At 41.6% G+C, this 22261-nt stretch overlaps 1 protein-coding gene and 1 long non-coding RNA gene across 3 annotated transcripts in view; one reads left to right on the plus strand and one right to left on the minus strand.

The window, feature by feature from the left end:
- sugt1 (SGT1 homolog, MIS12 kinetochore complex assembly cochaperone) overlaps nucleotides 1-22261 on the minus strand; it is an 84872-nt gene that overhangs the window by 42177 nt on the left and 20434 nt on the right. Inside the window, exon 10 of the mRNA XM_054751221.2 lies at nucleotides 14959-15066. Coding sequence (XP_054607196.2) covers nucleotides 14959-15066 — 108 coding nt within the window. The remainder of the gene's footprint in view (nucleotides 1-14958; nucleotides 15067-22261) is intronic.
- Nucleotides 69-10485, plus strand: LOC129160656 (uncharacterized). 2 transcript variants are annotated; one of them, XR_011515504.1, is made up of 6 exons: nucleotides 69-182; nucleotides 2524-2589; nucleotides 7379-7438; nucleotides 7539-7652; nucleotides 8325-8399; nucleotides 10269-10485. It is a non-coding gene; the product is annotated as an uncharacterized lncRNA (long non-coding RNA). The 2 variants fall into 2 exon arrangements; XR_011515503.1 differs by lacking the exon at nucleotides 69-182 and having other exon boundaries at nucleotides 2428-2589.

Consider the following 22261-nt stretch of genomic DNA (forward strand, 5'->3'; position numbering starts at 1 on the left):
AAGACATTATCAGCTGGAAAACCCTAAATTTTTAATGTATCAAGTTTGCAGTCTCATTGTTCGTGAAAGCAGCATGTGCATTGTAGATGGAAAGTACCGGAGCTGCCCTGGATCTCTCCAACTTTGTCAGTCTTTGACTAATTCTACAGAGGAAAAGAGGAATAACTCCACAGCCCAAAAAGGTAACATATAATTTAAAATATTCCATGAAATCATTTACACTTTTTTTAATAAGACAATTACAGCTCTTATCATGCTAAAACAATTTGAACTGAATTGAGCTGTGCTTGTGAGTTTTAGGTAATTTTCTATCAGAGACTATTGTTTTCTTTCAACTTTAAGGTATGTTTAAAGAAATAAAGACACGCTTTACCTACTTACATTTTTAAAACTTATTTTTAAATTAAAACAAAGTGGCTGTCTGCATGGTAAAGCTACGGGGCCTGAAGTGAGCTGTATTTGTGAGGACTCAAAGTGTAGTTTTCAGTAATTTTGTATCAGGGACATGGTTTTGTCTTATGTAACATTAATAATGCTGTACATTTCAACCAGAGCAGTGTTGTTCTATTTTGTGATAGGGTTCATTAACATTATAAAAAGGATTCAGTGTGATGGAAGGTGTACAATGAAATCTAAAAAGAGAGAAATATTATTTTGTTGGGAAATCTAATCTTTCATAGGCAATGTGGATACAATAATCAGTTTTTGACATTTAAAAAAACCCACTAGTGACGTGTTGGCCACGAACGAAACGGCTCTCAGAGCCGACTTGTTTATGTGACCGTTAGGAGAAAGGTCCCTTCTGCAGGAACTGGCTCCCTCCTGGAGAAGTCAAAGTGAGTTACATAGACTGTACCCGCAGGCCCTGGAGCCACTAGAACACAGCAAAACTTGAGCGCACATGTGCAGCGGGCCTCAGTGAAGCTGACCTCCAGTAAAAGCAAATAGGCTGTGCGGTTAGTTTCTGAGATATTACACTTTATTTTATAGGTTATTCTTAACCCTAACCCAGACTGCACCAAAACAGTTCAAAGTAGTCTACTTTTTAGTGCTATGTTTGTGCTGGTTTGTGCTGTTGAAATATAATTTGTGTTGCTATGGTTTCTGAGATATAACAAGTTTTATTGTTGTGTGATGCTCCAAAACATTCCAAAATAGTCTACATTTTAGTTCTTCGTTTGTGCAGTTTAAATTGGGGCGACAGTGGCACAAACCTATTTGCTTTTACTTTTCAAGTGGGGGAGATCAGCTTCACTGAGCTCCGATGCTGTGAAGGCAGGGAGAGGGGTGGCATGCACAAAATGCCTGTGAGACAAATTACATTAACTGATAAGACCTGTAAATATTGGTGGGGACAAATCTGTAAGAGGAGAAAGGAAAATCAAACAAAGCTTCAGAAAGGTGAGGACATGAGTGAAAACAGGACAGGCACCAAGGTTTGGACAAATTTTAACTACAGTGACAATTAAAAGACAGAGTGTAGATTGTGCAAAGGGTAAATATATCCAAAAGGCTATAATAGTTCAAAACTAATACAAATTTTACTTGCAGAGTTTGTTTTTGTCATTTAAAATGTGTTTATGTAGCTCTCTGCTTCATGTTGAATAAAATAAGTTATTTAAACAATAAACACTTGATAAAATGTATATTGTAGATTAGTAATTCAGTTTACATACAGTTTTATATAATTTCTGGTGATAAATTCATTTAGGAAACGAAAAATATGAGGAGCTGTTTAAGAGCCGAAAGAGCCGGTTCATTTTAGTGAGCCGAGCTGTAAGACCCTAACCTAGCAGCAGCCAGATCTCTATGTGTAGCCTCGTGTAGAGTCTACACATTTAGATCTGGACTCTCTGCAGCAGAAACCGGCTGAAAGAGGGAGGGCTGTGTGGTAGAATATTTTGAACTGACTGAAGGACGCGCAAGGTAGTGCCCGGCTGGCACTAGCTGGCTGCTGCCAGGATAGGGCTCTTGATACGATCGTCAAAACGAACTCCCACCCTACAGCAAAGTGCTGACACACAATTGGATTGACCCATTTTGGGCCGGATGCCGGACGCTTTTAACTAGTGATGGGAACCCTGGATCTTTTAAGAGAACCAGTTCTTACGGCCAGCTGTAACACACCAAACATGGCTTTTTTGCTAGATTGGTTATCTACACTGAACAAAAATATAAACGCAACACTTTTGTCTTTGCTCCCATTTTTCATGAGCTGAACTCAAACAGTTGAAACTTTTTCTACATACACCAAACACCCATGACCCTCAAATATTATTCTGAAATCTGTCTACATGTGTGTTCTCGAGCACTTTTTCTTTACCAAGATAATCCATCCCACCTCAAAGGTGTGGCAAATCAAGGGGCTGATTAGACAGCTTGAATAATGTAAAGGAGTGCCTTAGACTGCCCTTCATATTTCAAACTTTGCTAACTTTATTAATAACTCTGCTAAATAGTCATAGCCATAGTTCAAATTATTGATAAACTTGTGTTAAATCATCTAATCTGACATCTTTCCAGACATGCAGAGCCAATGCCCCTCAGGAGCTGGGATTCCAGAGGATTTCAATGAGAAAGAGAAAACAGGTGAGTGACTTCCACATTCACGTGATTGTATGAGTTGTTGTGACTCCTGGTCTATCCACTAACTATATTGGCAGACATCACTTAAAGAGCAAGTCACCCCCAAATCAACTTATTTTTTGCTGATAAACTGTATCAATGAGTGTCTAATAGTGCTGTAGAAATGTGTGGTCATTATTATGGCTTTTTAGTGCATCTTATTTAGAGTTTAAAAATTCAGCCTAAGACAGTCCACCAGTCAGCAAGCTGGGTTCTCTGTCGGAAACCTACACTCACCCTTTCCCTCCGTGATTTTGGGAAATGTCCGTTCTCTTCTCAATAAGATGGACAAGCTCACAGCACTGACCAGGTTGCAGCAAGACTACAGACAGTGTAGTCTGTTATTTTTTAAGGAAACGTGGACGGATGAGCTCATAGCTGACTGAGGTTTCACTGGGAGAATTTAAACTCACGTGGGCCGACAGGAGCGTGGAGTGTGAAGCGCAAGAGTGGGGGTCTGGTTGTGTTTAATAATGAGAAATGGTGCAACCCAGCGTATGTGACCATTAAAAATAAACTCTGCACAAATGACATTGAGTTACTGGCTGTTGGTCTCCAGCCCATTACATCCCGAGAGAGTTTTCACATGTAATTGCGCCAGACGCCCCTCCCTGGGTTGCCACCTTACCGCGGTGAGAGGGTTTGTGTGTCCCAATGATCCTAGGAGCTATATTGTCTGAGGCTTATGCCTCTGGTAGGGTCACTCATGGCAAACAGGTCCTAGGTGAGGGATCAGACAAAAAGCAGCCCAATGACCCATTATGATGAATAATATAAATTGACACAGTGTTCACTCACCCGGATGTGGGTCACCGGGGCCCCACTCTGGAGCCAGGTCTGGAGGTGGGGCACGTCGGCGAGCGCCTGGTGGCTGGGCTTTCACCCAGCCCGGCCGGGCACAGCCCAAAGAGAAAAGGTGGGTCCCCCTTCCAATGGGCTCACCACTTGTGGGAAGAGCCAAAGGGGTCAGGTGCAATGTGTGATGGGTGGAAGCCGAAGGCTCAGATGCGGTCTGATCCTTGGCTACAGAAGCTGGCTCTCGGTACGTGGAATGTCACCTCGACTAGATATAGTCGGACTCACATCAATACATGGGTCTGGCTCTGGAACCAGATTCCTTGAGAGGGGCTGGACACTCTACCACTCTGGAGTTGCCCCCACTGAGAGGCGCCGAGCGGGGTGGGCATACTAGTTGCCCCCCATCTTGGTGCCTGTACATTGGGGTTTACCTTGGTGGACGAGAGGGTAGCCTCCCTCTGCCTACGTGTGGGGGGACGGGTTCTGACTGTTGTCTGTGCTTATGCACCAAACTACAGTTCAGACTACCCACCCTTTTTGGAGTCCTTGGAGGAGGTGCTGGAAAGCACTCCTTCTGGTGACTCCCTCATTCCGCTGGGGGACTTTAACGCTCACGTGGGCAACGACAGTGAGACCTGGAGAGGTGTGGTGGGGAGGAACGGCCCCCCTGATCTGAATTTGAGTGGTGTTTGTTGTTGGATATCTGTGCTCGTCATGGCTTGTCTATAACTAACACAATTTTCAGACATAAAGGTGTCCATATGTGCTCTTGGCACCAGGATACCTTAGGCCGCAGCTCGATGATCGACTTTGTTGACATTTCATCTAATCTGCAACCGCATGTCTTGGACACTCGGGTAAAGAGAGAGGCGGAGCTGTCAACTGACCACTACCTGGTGGTGAGTTGGCTTTGATGGTGGGGGAAGATGCCGGTCAGACCTGGCAGGCCCAAAGGTATTGTGAGGGTCTTCTGGGAACGTCTGGCAGAGTCTCCTGTCAGAAGAAGTTTAAATTCTCACCTCGGACAGAACTTCCAAAATGTTCTGGGGGAGGCGGGGGACATGGAGTCCGAGTGAGCCATGTTCCGTGCTTTCATTGTCGAGGTGGCTGACCGGAGCTACGGCCGCAGGGTTGTTGGTGTCTGTCGTGGTGGCAACCCCCAAACCCACTGGTGGACACCAACGGTTAGGGATGCCGTCAAGCTAAAGATAAAGAGTCCTATAGGGTCTGTTTGGCCTGTGGGACTCCAGAGGCAGCTGATGGGTACCGGCAGGCCAAGCGGAATGCGGCCCAGGTTGTCACAGCATGCTGCATAGTGTTGGAACCCAAGTTTTTTTCATTTTTATTCGTGTTTTTTTAGTGGTCGAAGGTTACATTACTAGATTGCTGCCTATGTGTATATACATGTACCTATATCATAATTTTCTTCTGATTATCCCCTTAAGTGTTGGTGCTGCTGTAACAAGTGAATTTCCCCACTGTGGGATCAATAAAGTGTATTCTATTCTATTCTTCCTAAAGGATTATTAGGAACACCATACTAATACGGTGTTTGACCCCCTTTTGCCTTCAGAACCGTCTTAATTCGACGTGGCAGTAGCCACATTTACATGTGCATATTTCATCAGATTGAACGCCCAATCAGATAAAAAATTCTGCATGTAAACATGTCAATCAAATATTCTGATCCGATTTGGCCCGATCGGATTGAAATTTCAATTCGATTGAGGGAGGTGGTTTTGTCCGATCATCATTCTGATTGACGTGCATGTACACAGCTATTCGGATTGTTGGGGTAAAATAATGCCCACTGCGCATGTGTGCAACAGCGAGCGGGCCTCTCCGCTGTCATTTGGACTGCCTGACTTCAAAAATGACAGCGTAATCAATGAGCAGAGGCTTTCAAATTTGATAACAAGCCGTCCCGTTTCAGTAATATTTAATTCAGAACTTGCATTTTGTAGAAGTAAAATAAAAATCTGATTATTGCACAAATCACTCGACAAACATTTTCAAATCTGTACTAGAAATACCCAAGTTTATTGCGGAGGTTGCAGCGCACAGATCCCCGTTTCTGTCAGCTTTGAACGCAGCAACTTCTGCAGCAGGTGATGGAGACGCCAGAGACGCTTGTAAAGAAGACAGGATAATATCAGTTTTACAGACCTGATTGGAGGCTGATGTTGGGTAGGAAAACATCCTCGGTTAAATATTCTGGACAACAGTAAAGTCCGTGTTAAAAGCACATTAACGCAGATGACCTGAGATGCGGTTCGTTAATGATGAACACAGGCTTCTAAACTTTCTGAACGTCTTCTGTTGTTTTATTTTAAACAGATTTTTCTCAACAGTTTCAGCTGATTGTCACATGTTAAGAATAATAAGCCACAACAGAGCTCAGTAATAAAACATGAGTCTAAACGCCCCCATCCCCACTCTGCGCCACAGTGCAGCGCAACGGCATATCTGTCACTTCAGACCCACGGACCAGCTGATCAAGAGGCAGAAACATAACCCTCCCTTATTTTAATCAACAATAAAAATGCAGCAAAGCATAGATCTGCAGTTATTCACTGAAGAAAACGTAACTTCTATGAGCAAAATAAAAATATTGAAGTGAATAAATGAATCGGGAAAGCAGGAAGAATTGTTATTTCTGTTTTTACATTTTTCATTTCGTTTCATGGTGTTTGTTTACAATTTTTCTTCCGGGAAAGGCAACTTTCTGCGCATGCTCAACCTATTTAATCGGATTAAATGCTTGATGCATTTATAAGCACGGCATGATCAGATCATTTCAGTTTGTGTCCATGTGAACAGTGATTCAGAAATTCCGATCAACCAAGATTTGAATTGGATTGAGGAAATTTGGTGCATGTAAACATGGCTACTGAGTCAACAAGTTGCTGAAAGCATTCTTTAGAAATGTTTGCTCATATTTATAGGATAGCATCTTGCAGTTGATGGAGATGTGTGGGATGCACATCCAGGGCACGAAGCTCCCGTTCCACCACATCCCACAGATGCTCTATCGGGTTTAGATCTGCTGACTGTGGGGGCCATTGTAGTACAGTGAACTCATTGCCATGTTCAAGAAACCAATTTCAAAAGATTGGAGCTTTATGACATGGTGCATTATCCTGCTGGAAGTAGCCATCAGAGGATGGGTACATGGTGGTCATGAAGGTATGGACATGGTCAGAAACAATGCTCAGGTAGCCTGTGGCATTTAAACCATGCCCAATTGGCACTAAGGGGCCTAAAGTGTACCAAGAAAACATCCCCCACACCATGACACCACCACCACCAGCCTGCACAGTGGTAACAAGGCATGATGGATCCATGTTCTCATTCTGTTTACACCAAATTCTGACTACCATTTGAATGTCTCAACAGAAATCCAGAATCATCAGACCAGCAACATTTTTCCAGTCTTCAACCATCATATTTTGGTGATCTTGTGCAAATTGTAGCCTCTTTTTCCTATTTGTAGTGGAGATGAGTGGTGCCCCGTGGGGTCTTCTGCTGCTGTAGCCCATCCACCTCAAGGTTGTGCATGTTGTGGCTTCACAAATGCTTTGCTGCATTCCTCGGTTGTAACGAGTCACTTCAGATATTAAATAAATAAATATCATAATAATAATAATAATATACGGAATATTAAACATTGAACTAAACTGAATACGAGTTCAACGTACCATTACACCCCTAGTAATGATTGTGGGTTGAGACACCTGAATCAGAATGCGAAAACAGTATGACTCAGTGGATTTAAAAATACACACAGATGATGGAAAAAATCAGAGTATGGGGAAGCTGGCAACTCCTCCTTTTGTTGCATTTTTAAAATGGGAAGTGTGGGTGAAGTTATACTCTGGGGTGACTTGCTCTTTAAGGAAATTATTACTGTTATGTCTATAGCTTGACATTAGATCTATTTTTCTTTTCTTTGCAGCATCTTTCAAAAGATAAAAGCTGAGAAACAAAAGCAATGGGCTCGACCAAAGTTCTGAAGGTCAGTCAATGATCAATGGCTTACTGAGATTGGCGTGCCTCCGTTTCTTTTTATAATGCTTTAAGTGGATTTTTTTTTCATAAATTTCATATCACTCTAGATGAACCCACCTTGTGCACCCAAAGGCCTACAGGGAAATCAAAGAAGAAGCAGACCAACAAAGGAACACCCACCCATTCCCCTTCCCTGCTCACTGTCCATGGTTTTACTCAAGGTTTGTTTCAGATTTTCAAATATTTAAGTAACTGAAAATGGCTAACATGCAATTCATTCTCCCCATAAAAGACTGAAAGAGATTACCTTAAAAAAAGAAACTGAGGTTTGACATTTTACAACAAGTATGAACAACTTAACTACTTAGGGGCAGCAGTAGCTCAGGAGGTAGAGAGGATTGTCCAGAAACCGGAAGGTTGCAGGTTTGATCCCAGCTCCAACCAGAGAGTGCTGCTGTCGTGGTCTGCTGAACACTGGCGCCACCGGTCCCTCTGACCACCACCAGCAGGCAAAGCGAGTTAAGTGCCTTGCCCAAGGAAACAACAGCAGCAGATTGTGTTGTGAAGCGCCTTGGGGGCCTTAGAAGGCGCTATACCTATACAGGCCATTTATTCCCATTAATTTCACATTGTTGTCCTTATTATAAATACAGAAATGTATTTGGGATGTTTGAGTTCACATAAACCTTTATAGAAAGATGGAAGTTCATCAAATCATTACCATATTAACATTTTAGGCACAAAGATACTTGACTTCAGTTTTCCTTCAGTTAGATGCTAAACTTTTTCTGTTTATCAACAACAATTATAGATCTGTTGATACATTTCCTAGCTACAGTTCAGAGTCTAAAAAAACATTGTATTAAGCCATATAATCTAAAATGTTTTTGTAGATCATCCAGATATGATGAGCCAAGAACCTTCAGGAGCTGAGTGGTCTAAGGAGTCAAATGGAAAGGACAAAACAGGTGCGTGGTTTCCACATTCACACACACGGACAGAGATGTTTTGCTTTCGGACTTCTCAGTCTCCTGGGGAGTGTTGTAAAGCAGTTCCCCGCCAGGACAACAGGGCGTAGCACTGCTCTGTGTTATCCTGCCCAAGATAGTGCATTTAATATTATATAATAAACACAGAAACTGTGCAAATAACAAAAGTCAGCAGGGATAAAAAAGCTGTTTACTTGGTTTGTGGTGATCTTGGTAGTTATAAAGTTTAACAGCTGCAGAAAGGAAGGAATAATGACAAAATGCCTTCATACACCTAGAATGCGTAAGTCTGCTACTGAAGGAACTCTCCAGCTCCGTTGTCAGCTTCACGCTTGGGATGGGAAACATTGTCTAACCCCCAAATTCCACTACCTCCGCTCCGACACGAACGCCGGAGCAAAATCGGTCCCGTTGTAGTCAATCAGAGCAATTCCACTACTGCGGCTGTGCTCCGGCAGTGCGGCGCCGTGCGCCGTCCTCTGTTCCGGCGTCCGGCAAAAATAGAATCGATCCTATTTTCGCCGGACGCCGGAGCACCTCCGCAGTCAATGGACAGAAATCACCATCGCCCAACAGGAAAAGGAGCAAGCACAACTTCCGTTTTTCACAATAAATCGATAAACAAAAGGCGTTTTTTGTTTCATATGCACAGGTTTAACAACTTTTAACAACTATCAGTGGCGGCTGAAGTTTAAATGCACAAAAGTTAGCCATAAATACAGTTTTCACTATCAAAGTAGTCACACTTTGTTGATCCAAACACTGCTGATCTCTCAACACAAATGATGGGCAGATTAAACAGTTCATGCCGATGCTTCTCCAACACAACGGGTGTTTGGATCTAACTTCCGCGTTTATTGCTCGGACTGTATCGCAAGATCTTGAAAATCCCGCGCATGCTTGTTTGCCCACCTCAGGTCTCCGCACCGGAGCGGAGCCGTTGTAGAGCGCATACCGGTAAAAATTGAGTTCGGAAGCGAGCGGCTGCGGAAGGCGGGGGCGGACCGCAGCGGAGCGGAGCGGAGGTAGTGGAATTTGGGGGTTACAGACGTTTGAAAAACTTGTAGTAAGTAATTTAATTTCAAATATTTCTGTAGGTCCAACCACGCTGAACCAAGGTCCTTCAGGAACTGGAATCTAAGCCCAGATATAAGCCCAATAGCTATGTATTTGTGTTTATAAATGTAGGTGTCTTTTTGGGGTTGCTGCGTGATGTTCTTGTGCATTGCAGCAGCGCCATGCAGCAGTTTGTTGTCGTAATGTAGTCCCCGGTCTAAAATAACTCCTGTATTCCTTCCTGTTATTTCATTTGCAGGCTGTGATTATTGAGGTCACCAAAAAATAGGATCCTTACAGAGTATTTTTCATCACTTTTTAATATGAAATGCTAGCTAAAGCTAACCAAATATTGCCATCTTAGGAAATTGACTGGGCTGGTTAGAAAAGGGGTTTTCCCACTGATCCAAGTCTGTAACCTTGCACTGCAAGATGAATTTTTGCAAGATTTGGAGTTTTCTGGATGGACCGGACACGGACTGAGCTGTGAGCTCCCGGCTGCTGAGTTTTGTGTGTAGGGAGGGGCGGGTGCTCTATTTGACTGGCCAATCACAGAGCGTGAAGACAGTCAGTTACCCAATGAGGATTTTCCTTCAGCACGATTACAGATATTTACGATTTTTACTCGTTTCACTTGTCAAAAATGCTTTATCCGTACCGGATACTCTTCTGAAACGAGTATCCGGCTCATCCCTAATCCAAACAGTCAGAATTGAAAACACAACCTAAACATGATGTCATGACTTTAACTAATAAAAGCATGTTTCTTTTTTTTTTTTTTTTTTGTTACAGACATGGATCAACAGGATTTAACCTCTAAGAAATTCAACCGAAAGATTTGGAGCAAATCTGGGAAAGAAGCGGTTTGGCAACAGCTTGGTCGGTACATCACTCTTGAAAGAGTTCCTGGTAAAATGCTGTGTGTGAAAGCACTCAGTACAGAGACAGCACTTTAGAACAGAAGTTGGAAAGATGTAAAAAACTGCATCTATAACCACATCCCTGATCAAAAAAGAAAAAGGCTGTAGTTTTTGCGTTAAAAGCAGCAGGAGCTGAGTTAATGCATGTAATGTTACAAGCAGAGCATTTAATGATACCTAGTTATTTTTATTTTATGAGACATTGGAAATATGTTAAAAACTATAATTATAACAGCATTGCAGATCAAAAATGTTACAAGCAGAGCATTTTATGGTACCTAAAGATATTTAAATTTTATTACATGTTGGAAAGATGTTAAAAACTATAAGTAGAACAGCATCACAGTAGCATTGCAGGGATTAATCGTTTTGACTATTAACCCTGGTTAACCCCAAGTAAATAGATCTTCAACACCATCAAACCAAAACAAAAAGACAATAGCGTAACTCGTAAGTACAAAAACAAAACTGAAACTGAACACGCACCCGCAGCAGAAGCATGATCAGTGAAAACAACCATCGGGACTCCTCCATTTCTACCTCGGAAGAGGTTGAATTCTCCTGTGTGGGAATAGTTTAGATATATTAGATATCATCCCACACAGGAGACTTCAACCGCTTCTTAGGTGGAAATGGAGGAGTCCCGAAGGTTGTTGTCACTGGTTCTGCTTCTGCTGCGTGAGCACGTTCAGTTTCACTTTTGTCTTTGTCCATGAGGGTCATGCCATAGTCCTTTTTTTATTGTTGGTGTGGTAGACATCTTTAAGGGGGGTTATCAGGGGTTAATAGTCAAACTGGTTAATCTCTGCAAGCCTACATCACAGCTCAAAAAAGAAAAAAAACTGTAGTTGATATGTTTTATTTTAAAAGCAGCAGAAGCTGAGTTAATGCATGCAATGTTAAATGCAGAGCATTTAATGGTACCTAAAGTTGTATTAATTTATTAGAAGTTAGAAATATGTCAGAACTACTAGTAGAGCAGCATCACAGCTCAAAAAGAAAATAAAAACAATATTTGAAAATTTTCTTTTTCAAAGCAGAAGGATCTGAGTTCATTTATGTAATTTTATGCACCGTGTTTACTTTATTTGGTATCTAAAATTTATATTTTATCAGCAGATGAATTAGAAAGATTTTAAAAACTGCATGTATAACTGCATTTTAGCTCAAAAAAGAAAAAAGTAAACATATTCAATTTTAAAAGAAACAGGAGCATAGTTCATATATGTATGTAATGTTTAAAGGTGCCTAAAGTTTATTTTAGTTCAACTGTTGCAGTCACAATTGCAAAGTTTAATGAAATCCTTTTTACTTCAATAAAATAACTACTTTGTAGTAATTTCTGTCATGTTTCCTGTTATTTATGTTCTGTAACTAAGATTTACAGGGAGCTGCACGGCTGAATGCAGTTTGAATCCAGCTTAGTCTTTATGGTGGTTGCATATTTTTCCTATATATGTCTGGGTTCCTCCAGGATAATTTGATACCTTTCACCATCCAAAATCATTCTATGTTTATTAGTCGATGAGCCGATACCAATATTTGATATTAATATCACTGCTTCTGCAGTACTGCAGACGTTGTACCGATCTGTCGTGGTGAAGAGAGAGCTGAGCCAGAAGGCAAAGCTCTCGATTTACCGGTCGATCTATGTTCCTACCCTCACCTATGGTCATGAGTTTAGGGTAGTGACTGAAAGAACGAGATTGCAGATAAAAATGGCCAAAAATAGTTTTCTCCGCAGGGTGGCTGGGCTCTCCCTTAGAGACCCGCTGCTCCTCCACATCGAGTGGAGCCAGTTGAGGTGGCTAGGGCTTCTGGTTAGGATGCTTCCTGGACGCCTCCCTGGTGAGGTTTTCCGGGCACGTCCAACCGGGAGAAGGCCTAAAGGAAGACCCAGGACACGCTGGAGATACTATGTCTCATGGCTGGCCAGGGAACGCTTTGGGATTCCCCCGGAGGAGCCGGCCCAAGTGGCTGGGGAGAGGGAAGTCTGGGCTCCCTTGTTTAGGCTACTGCCCCCACGACCCAACCCCGGATAAGCGGACGACAATGGATGGATGGATGGATGATATCACTGTTATGGCCAATAGCTGATATTTGCTGATACAGATATACTGACATGCTTCTAAAATAAGCAAATTTTGTACTGATTGAAAATTATTAAAGCTGAATTTACGTTGTTATGTACACACACCACACACATTTACGCTTATGAGAATATTAAAATAACTGTCACATGGCTAAACAAATACACACCACCCCCCTAACCATCTGAAACAGATAAACAAATGGAAACAAAATGGAAAAAAAATATTTGTTGTTAATATTGACCAAGTTTTATTTATCGGACCAATACCAATATGTTAAAAATAACTTATTGATGCAGATTGTGCATCCCTAATGTTGATGATTGTCTGTCCTTTTAGTTTGCAGCATTTGTGTGGTGCCTCGATGAACTGTTACCTGCTCAGACTTCACCGCACAACTTGGAATAGGGAATTACAGAAAAAATCCTTATCTAATATTATTTAAGCTAAATCCTGGTGAAGGTTCTCCGAAATGCAGTTTGTGTTATTCCTTGTAGATTTGGGTTGAGGCAACTGAGTTGTTTTGGTTATTTGAATATGTTTCACTTCTTATTTGAGGAGCTTTGTCAATTCTGACCAGAATAAGGAGAGGGATAAGCTCCAAAATCACACTACAATACTTGGGCTTGATGCTCCACTCATTCCACTTTAATATTACAAAGCTCTTTGGATTAGAAGCAAAACATTTTGAAAGTATAAAGAAAATCTAGCAACTTACACACTCAAACAAGAAAATAATTAAGCTAATATATTTTATTTTTTCTTAAGAAAAACTAAACAAAAATTTTAAACTGATAGAGTATTTTATAGGCAAACATTAAAAGCTTCTCTGTGATTCAAGATGTTAAAATTTTACTTTGCTATTGCCAATTTGATAATAAACAAGTGTTACATATTTGTAAAAACAGTTTGATTAGTTAAAATTGCTTTGAAAGTTTAAGAATTTTTAATTTTTCATGTGGAAATTTAATCAAAAATTGGTTAGGGAGGAAATACAGAATTGTGAGGACATCACCTAATCTGCCTAGCAACGGTTGTGGGTCCTCACAAGTACACCAAATAAATATTTTTTTTACTTTGATTTTTCAACAATTTGAAGTGAGATTCTGACTCTTCACTCACATCTAGTGTCAGATTTTCATGGCCCAACACTACAGCTATGCAGGAAGTGGATGTCCTCACAAAGATAGGTAGGGTCAGTGTCCTCACAAGTAAATATATACATGTATGTGTGTGTGTGTGTGTGTGTGTGTGTGTGTGTGTGTGTGTGTGTGTGTGTGTGTGTGTGTGTGTGTGTGTGTGTGTGTGTGTGTGTGTTGAAACAGGAACATCACAATAGCACACTTTTTCACGGTAACCATTAAACTGAGAAACACTTAAAGCAGTTCCAGGGTGTCTCAGATGTTTAGCACTAGCTAAAGTCTCCTGGGATCTGAGGTCCATCACCTTTAGCAAGGCTCTCCTGCCAGAACTCCCTAATTCTTGCAGAAAGATTTCTTGTTAATCTGGAAATCCTTAAAGTGACGATGTGTATTTTCCCTGGTGAAAGGGGGCAGTACATACCTAAAACATTGCAAGCAAGCAGTATTTTTGTGTTCAAGTAGGACCTTACCAACGGATGGCCATTAGGGTCAAAAATCTGTTTGAACGCAACCTCCAGTAAAATGAAAAATGACAAGCACATCAGGCTCATTTTTATCACTGGCAAGGAGTGAGGAGGTAAATATGTAAAACAACAATATTTATGAATGGCAAAAAATTTGTAACCGCTTGTTACAAATCTGTAAATGCATTTTGTCCTCACAGGCTCCCGTAGAAGGAAACATGGCATCTAATATTGCGTCACCCAGAAATCTGCTCTGATGTATTTTAGACCAAGGATTTTAATGGTTATATGTTACGAAGCTGCCAATGTTTTTCAACACCTAGCATCATTTCATTTATTTTTAACAATTTATCGATAGATTTTTCCAGAGATTGATGGTAGAAACTACACATTGTCTCTTTAAGTACTGCACTTCCAAACCTGACCTCAATTCCAATGTGCTCTCAGAGAACTATTAAAAACATTCCATAAATGAGGTAGTTTCAAACAGCTAGGTGACAATTTTGCCTCTTGCTCATTTTTAAGCCATCTTATCGTGTCAAGGTTCTGACGGCTGTGGTCACCGTGACCTCAGACAGGACAATAACAAGCAGTTATGGTGGTTTATGTGCTTTAAAACCTCACAGAACTATAATATATAATTTTACTCAGACAATTTAACACAAGAGATGTTTTTGGAAAAGTGCAGCTTGTTTGTGCTTCAGGAATCAGCCACCTGACCAACATAAATGTCAAAAAACACTTTAAATCTGATTAAATGTATGGCAGGATGTAAAACGTGAAGAGAATCCCAATGTAAGAGGTACCATTTTCTATTAAACAAAGTCACCAGTACACAGACAACACCTGCAACACCAAAGCATTACCTTGGTGGTGAGGATCTTGAAGGTGCTCTGTTGGGGGACAATGGAGTGCAGAAGATGGAGATGGAGGTTGCAATTCTCCCCTGATGCCAGCTGTATCCTCGCACAAAGCTAGAAATAATTTTAAAAAGCAGATATGAACATGATGTCCTAATTTATAGCACATAAATAACAAAACATACACAAACATACATTAATTTGTTTAAGGTGCATGAAGAATGACATCCTGTGGTCAAATATGGGTCCTGCAGTTCCTGTATCAAAACAAAAAAGTCCGCTCTGTTGCCAGCTACTAATCAGCACCAGAAGATTCTAGATGACGAGTGAAGACGAGTCATACACAGTAGGGTTGGACAATAATTTAATACCGATATATATTGATCAATAGACACGTGGTTCAATAGAAAAAAAAGTGGATCAATGAAAACTTCAATATAAAGTTTCCTTTTTCCATTATAGCCTGTTGGATAGCTTCATACTAGTGTCATTACCCAACCAATCAAAAACAAAGACCCAAGCACGCTCCGTCACCAAGACTTTAACAAGATGTTGCAGCAAGGAGAGGTTGAAGAAATTAGTTCTTAATAATGATTGATATCAATCAATATGATTTATTTTTTATTGATAAGTAGGGTTGGGGGTAAACGATTATTTTTAAAACGATTATTCTGACGATTATTTTATCGAATAGTCGACTATTCTAATGACTATTTAGACAATTAATCTAATCAGAATCAGAATAGGTTTATTGCCATTGTCAGTGAACAAACAATTCACAAACTAGGAACTTGCTTCGGTACTAATGTGCTACATATAACATGAATAATAAGATTAAAAATAGAATATAATAAAAAAAAACTTTCAGCTATAAAAAATGGCAGGTAATGGTAACATGGCCGATAAGGTGACGTTGTGTCGGGTAGAGAAGACGAGCATGGTTGTGTGTTTATAATCTATTCACAAGTCTAACGGCAGATGGAAAGAAGCTGTTCTTATGGCGGGAGGTTCTGGTCCGGATGGACCGTAACCTCCTGCCTGAGGGGAACTGCTCATAAAGTCTGTGACCCGGGTGCTAAGGGTCAGCTGCAATGATTATTTTTCTATTGCACAGTTAATAAAAACCAAAAAATCTCTAATAAATTCCTCAGAAAATTGATAAATTATTACTGTAAGAGAATAAACACTACAGGCCTTCCATTTTTAATAACACTGCTTTTATTGTGTTGCGGTTGGTTATGTTCTGGTGACGTGTAGAAATTGGGAGTGCAGGCTGCTGCCTGAGAGGTGGTTGGAGACGTGGAGAGTGTCTCCACGCTGCTTTATTTTGGTCACTTATGTGCGTGAGGCGAGTGGTGTTACAACCCTTCCTGGGGAGATTGGCTCGTGTGCAAAAAGGAAGGGACAATAACGGGATTTATAAGTTAAAATGATGATCAGGTTTATTTACAACTACAAAAAACATAAGATCTTTCCATCCACAGGTTGGGAATAATAAAACTAATTCTGCCTGTGGGGAATTAAAACAAAAGTACAAATAAGTAGGGATGTCCCACTGGGCAAAGATTACAGGGTTCTGGACCAAAATAAGAATCTCCAAAGGTCCAAACTCTAAACTGGGTGGTTAAACCAAACTCAAGGTGATATTTTAAACTAAACCAAAAACTCACAACATTCCAAATGTAATAAAAGGGAGATCTACACCACAAAAAGCTCTAAACCTAAACGTAACAGCTTATCCAAACGCATGAAGCTGTTAGCGAAAATGCTAACAGTAGCTTTACCAACGTTAAGTTCAAGTTACCAAGTTTAAATAAACCAAAATACCCAGCAGCAAACAGACCAGCTCGGAGGAGAGACTGCTACCACCAAAACAGCTCTCCTAATGTCTGAAAGAAGCTCCTTAATGAAGGGAGAAACGCTCCCGGTGATTTTCTACATCTGCAGTAGAGACGGAGCAGCGCATCTGACCCCGGAAGTTGTTGTCCGTTGCCGGGAGACGAAGGCGGACAAAACAGGAAAGGAATCTAGCAGCGGACGGACATTGTTCCGGGTCTTCGGTATTTGGCGGAAATGTTAGTGAAGGCGTAGAAGAGGGCGAACTAGAGGGAAAACAGGCAGATTCCTCCTCTATTTACAAACTCCTGGGGATGCAATAAGTGGGCGCGGTGCGTCGACTACCGGATCTGATGTCGACGAATTTTTAGAATTGAGCCGTCGACGTCATTGAGGCTTCGCTACAGCCCTATTGATAAGCTTTTTTTCTATATCGTCCAGCCCTAATATACAGTAAGATGATTAGATTTAATCCACTCACTTCTTAAAAAACCCGAGTCTTGACGCCTCTCTCCATAGCAGCTTCAGGCCCATCTCTAAACTTTCGTTCATCTCCAAGATCTTGGAAAACGTTGTGGCTAAACAACTCACAGCTGCTCTTGATGAACATAACATCTATGATAGTTTTCAGTCAGGTTTTCGTAGAGCTCATTCTACTGAAACAGCTCTTCTTAGGGTCTCTAATGACCTTCTGACTCACAGTGATGCAGGGGACTGTTCTGTTCTGGTCCTGCTGGACCTGACTGCAGCCTTTGACACTGTTGACCATCACCTGCTACTGGAGAGGTTGAGAGACTGGGTAGGCTTATCAGGGTCTGCTCTGGAGTGGTTCTCCTCTTATTTGTCCGAGCGCTCCTTTTCTGTGGCCGTCTCCAAGTTTAGGTCCTCCACCACCTCTCTTACCCATGGTGTCCCACAAGGTTCTGTGCTGGGGCCTCTGCTCTTCCTCCTCTGCTTCCTCTTCAGCACATCCTGAGCTCCTTTAAAGGAATCTCCTACCATCTTTATGCAGATGACGTCCAACTGTACATCTCCTTTAAGCCCCATGAGATGTCTAAGCTGCAGCTGTTACACTCCTGCTTAGACTCTATCAAAACCTGGATGGCCGGGAACTTTCTACAGCTGAATGAAGACTGAGATCCTCATCTGTGCCCCAGACAAGCTGGTTCCCAAAGTCAGAGACTCTCCTCTTTCCTATTAATTTTTTCTTTCCCTTTCCTCACATTTCTTAATCAAAATTATTATTTATTTGTCATTATAAATATATATATAGTAATTTTAAAATTTATTTTTTATACCTTATGCATGGATTTTTTGTTTTTGTGAAGCGCCTCGTGGTTTTTATCTTGAGAGGTGCTATATAAATGATTGTTTTCTTTCTTTCTTTTTGTCTTCAAATGAAGGCACAGCAGTGTTTGCCATAGAAGACTACTGGCCCAAATATGATTGGCTCTGGAACCAGGAAGAATGGAGAAGGGACAGACTGAGAGCCCTGCACGGGCCTAAAATCTGAGCCCATGTCCGGCCCGGCCCGAGGGGATGGAGCCCCAGCCCGACCCGGTCCGAAAAGGTTTTCAGGATTCTCTGGCCCGACCAGAGCCCGACTTCTTTTTTTTTAACCTTTCATAATGTTTTAGCGTGATAGAATGCTCAGCATTCTAATTATCTGTGAGAAGTGTTCTGCAGTAAAAAAACAAACAAAAAAAAACAGCATTCAATGCAGCTTTTTTTTCCTAACAGAGCGTATTTTTCGAGCGGCAGATGAAATTTACGAACACTATATCAATTGGATGTGTTTGTAAATTTAATATGCCGCTCTGAAAATGCGCTCTCCAGGTAGGACAAAAAACAGCAATGAATGCTGTATTTTTTTAAACTGCAGAGAGAAATGATTCACAGAAAAGTAGAATGCTGCCGTTTTCATGAGAATAAACGAATGGTTTCTGACATCAAAGTGGACATAAAATGGCATATTAGAATAGGGGCACATGTTTCAATAAGCAGTTTGAGAATTCATTTATATAGGCGCATTTATAAACCACACAGACCTTAACTGATCTAACAGGTGCCGGTGCGTGAGAAGCAGGCAGGTGCTGCTGCGTTCAAGTGTTTCAGTTTTTGTTTTATGAATTCGATTAAAAATAAAGGCGCCCGGCCCGGCCCGTGTCCGAGGTAATTACACAGTCGTTTGCCCGAAGCCAACCCGTAGTTCTAGGGCTCCAGTGCAGGGCTCTAGACAGACTGTTAACAAAGACTACATCCAGGGTATATGCAGAGATCTCAAAATTAAATTTAAGACTTTTCAAGACTTAAGACTTTCTAAAAATAAAATTAAGACTTTATCGCAAAGAACTAATCAACGGTTAAACACTCATATATTGTTTTTACATACTGCATTGCTTCGTTTTCTACTTCCTAACGGGTTACGTGCATCCGGGACAGCGAGGCTGTAGCAATAATACGTGAAGCCACATGGTACAAAAATGCAAGCCGTGCGCATAGAAGAACAAAAAATTATTTTACTAGTTTGCATGCATCTATTTTTCATACCTGCAAACTCGGAGGCTGTGAAAAAAGTGACACTAAATTTACCCCCCAAACAAGGTGCTTGTGTGCTGCAGATTCTATTCTTTACATTTATTTTATTGAGAATAATAAAAAAAAGTTATGTGATTTATTTTGCAAATTGCTAGTTATTTTCTACCAGTCCTACTGTTCAAGAGAGCTAAATATAATAAACTGACAGAACTGATCAGATAATGATTAGAGATCATCTAATAATAATTAACAATTATTATGAAACTAATCCACAGAACACCAAACATATAAACATCTGAAAATATTCCAAATTACTGTAATCGTTTTTCAGTAGGATGACCAGATCCCAACTCACCAAAAGTGGGACAGAGGCCACTCACGGTGGGACGTGATGCTTCAATGCAACAAGAAAATGTAAAAATGGTTTTAAAATAAACTATTCTGCATTTTATCTCTAACATGACTGTTAAATATAAATAAAAGCATTATATCATTGATGTCTTATATATTCTATTTGAATTAAACTTGAATAAGCAAACAGCAAAAGCTTTAATGCCGTTTCTCTGTTCCTCTCCAGTTACCACAGCTTAACTCAGGCTGGACCTTCTACTGTGGCTCTGAGTAACTTTAGAAGAAGAAGAAAATATCATTCCTATAGCGCCTCTCAAGATAAAAATCACAAGGCGCTTCAGGAAAAACAAAAAATATAAAAATATAAAAAAGAATTTAGAAAATGGTTAAAATATATTTAAAATTAGCAAAAAATAGATAATTGTGATTACACATATGTTAAGAAAGAGAGAGAGTGAATAGGACAGAGGGAAATCAGTGGATCACGAGGAAGGTGGAATAGGTGGGGAGAGCAGAATAAAGAGAGAGTGGTTGAAGAAGGTCATTCAAATCCAGCTTGAACAAGTGAGTCTTCAGCTGCTTTTTAAAGGAGACCACTGAGTCCACTGATCTCAGGCTCAGGGGGAGAGTTCCAGAGTCTGGGGGCCACAGCAGCAAATGATCTGTCACCTTTGGTCTTTAGCCTGGTGCTGCACAACCAGTAGGCTTTGATCACTGGACCTCAGGGACCTGCTGGGGGTGTAGGGACTAAGAAGATGACCAATGTAAGACGGTGCTTGCCCATGTAAGGCCCTATAGACCAGAACCAGGATCTTGAAATGAACCCTGAAGTTGACTGGCAGCCAGTGAAGCTGGAGGAGAAGCGGGGTGATGTGGGTGTGTTTGGAGGACTTGGTCAGAAGCCGAGCACAGGCATTCTGAACTAGAGCCCTGCACTGAAGCCCTAGGCCCTTGGGTCGGCCCGGCCCGACGGCCCTCGGGCCGGGCTTCGGGCCAACGACTGTGCAATTACCTCGGACACGGGCCGGGCCGGGCGCCTTTATTTTTAATCGAAATCATTAAAAAAATTAAAACACTTAAACGCAGCAGTAGAGCCCTGCGCGGGACTGTTTTCTTCATCCCGCTCCTGCTGAATTTCTGACCATTACCGCCTGCAACCGCAAGGTGTGTGTTACACTCCCGCCCGCACCTGCAGCGTGCATGTCTACTCCCGCCCGCAACCGCAAAACTCGGAGAAATTATTACCTCACAATAAAAGAGATGTATTGAGTTTGCGTCCTCAACATGTCATTTTATAGGTTATCCGCTTTCACCGCGGCGCTGAGCTCCGTTTCAATCAGGCTGTACAGCAGGATTTCCCCTCGTAGCGATATTTTCTCTAACTCTGATTGCTTCATGCTATAGATCGTTGGAAAGCTGCTTTTATGTACTTTTAGGAACCGTTGGAATTATTTGAATCTGATCAGCCATTCAAAAGTTATAAAACGGAGCATTTTGGATGACAAACTCAGCACGTCTCTGAATCTGTGTTGTGGTTTGTTGCGCTCAAGACAGGGAATCCCGGTGGCTACCGTTATGTATTGTATATGCACGGAAAGCCCCATTTTTAATCTTTTCAGCACTTTTGGAATTTTAATGATATCTTGAACTAGAGCAGGGATCGGCAACCCGCGGCTCTTCCATCCATCTGATGCGGCTCTCTGTGCTTGTAAAATAATGAATGGATATTTAAATAAAATGCTTTATATTTTACTGAATTAATTTTATATCTGTAAGTCAATTCTATGTGAAGATTGTCTGCGTAAACCTGAACAGTTCCAACCCAGTCTTACTGTGAGACCGTGTTGGGTCACGCTTGTTCGTAATCATAGGCGCTCATGAGCTGAAGAGGATGTGAGATTCTGGGCTTCTCCTCAGACGGCTCGTGGATGCGTCGCCACATTGGAGACAGGAACAAGCGCTATTCAGCCAAAGTTTCATAATCAGGGAACATTTTCTAAGTGACAAGTCTCTCTGAGAGACAGGGCTTGGAAAACACTCGCTTCAGTGGGAAGAAGTGTCATGTTCTGGGGTAATGATTTAACCCAAGACATGCAGAATCAACACACTGGAGCAGGATGTGAAAAAATACCAAACAAGAAGCTTCCCGCATGCGCTTCTGCGGCGCTCGGATCCTGCACGTCTTTTAACACATTGGTCAGGATTGAGGCACTTTGTTTTCATTTAGTTGGTTAAAAAAAGTCGGGCTTGGGCTCGGGCCGGGCCAGAGAATCCTGAAAACCTTTTCGGGCCGGGTCGGGCTGGGGCTCCACCCCCTCGGGCCGGGCCGGACACGGGCTCAGATTTTAGGCCCGTGCAGGGCTCTATTCTGAACCACCTGTAGACGGTTCAGGGAGGTTCTGCTCAGACACGTGAAAAGAGAGTTACAGTAGTCTAAGCGTGAGGAGATGAAGGTGTAGAGAACTGTCTCAAGTTCAGAGCGGGACAGAATGGGACTCAGCTTAGCAACGTTCCTGAGATGGAAGAAGGAAGAGACAACAAGAGAACTGACATGAGAATCCAGGGTGAGAGCTGGGTCAAAGGT

Source organism: Nothobranchius furzeri, chromosome 11, assembly GCF_043380555.1.
Source record: "Nothobranchius furzeri strain GRZ-AD chromosome 11, NfurGRZ-RIMD1, whole genome shotgun sequence".
NCBI lineage: Eukaryota > Metazoa > Chordata > Actinopteri > Cyprinodontiformes > Nothobranchiidae > Nothobranchius > Nothobranchius furzeri.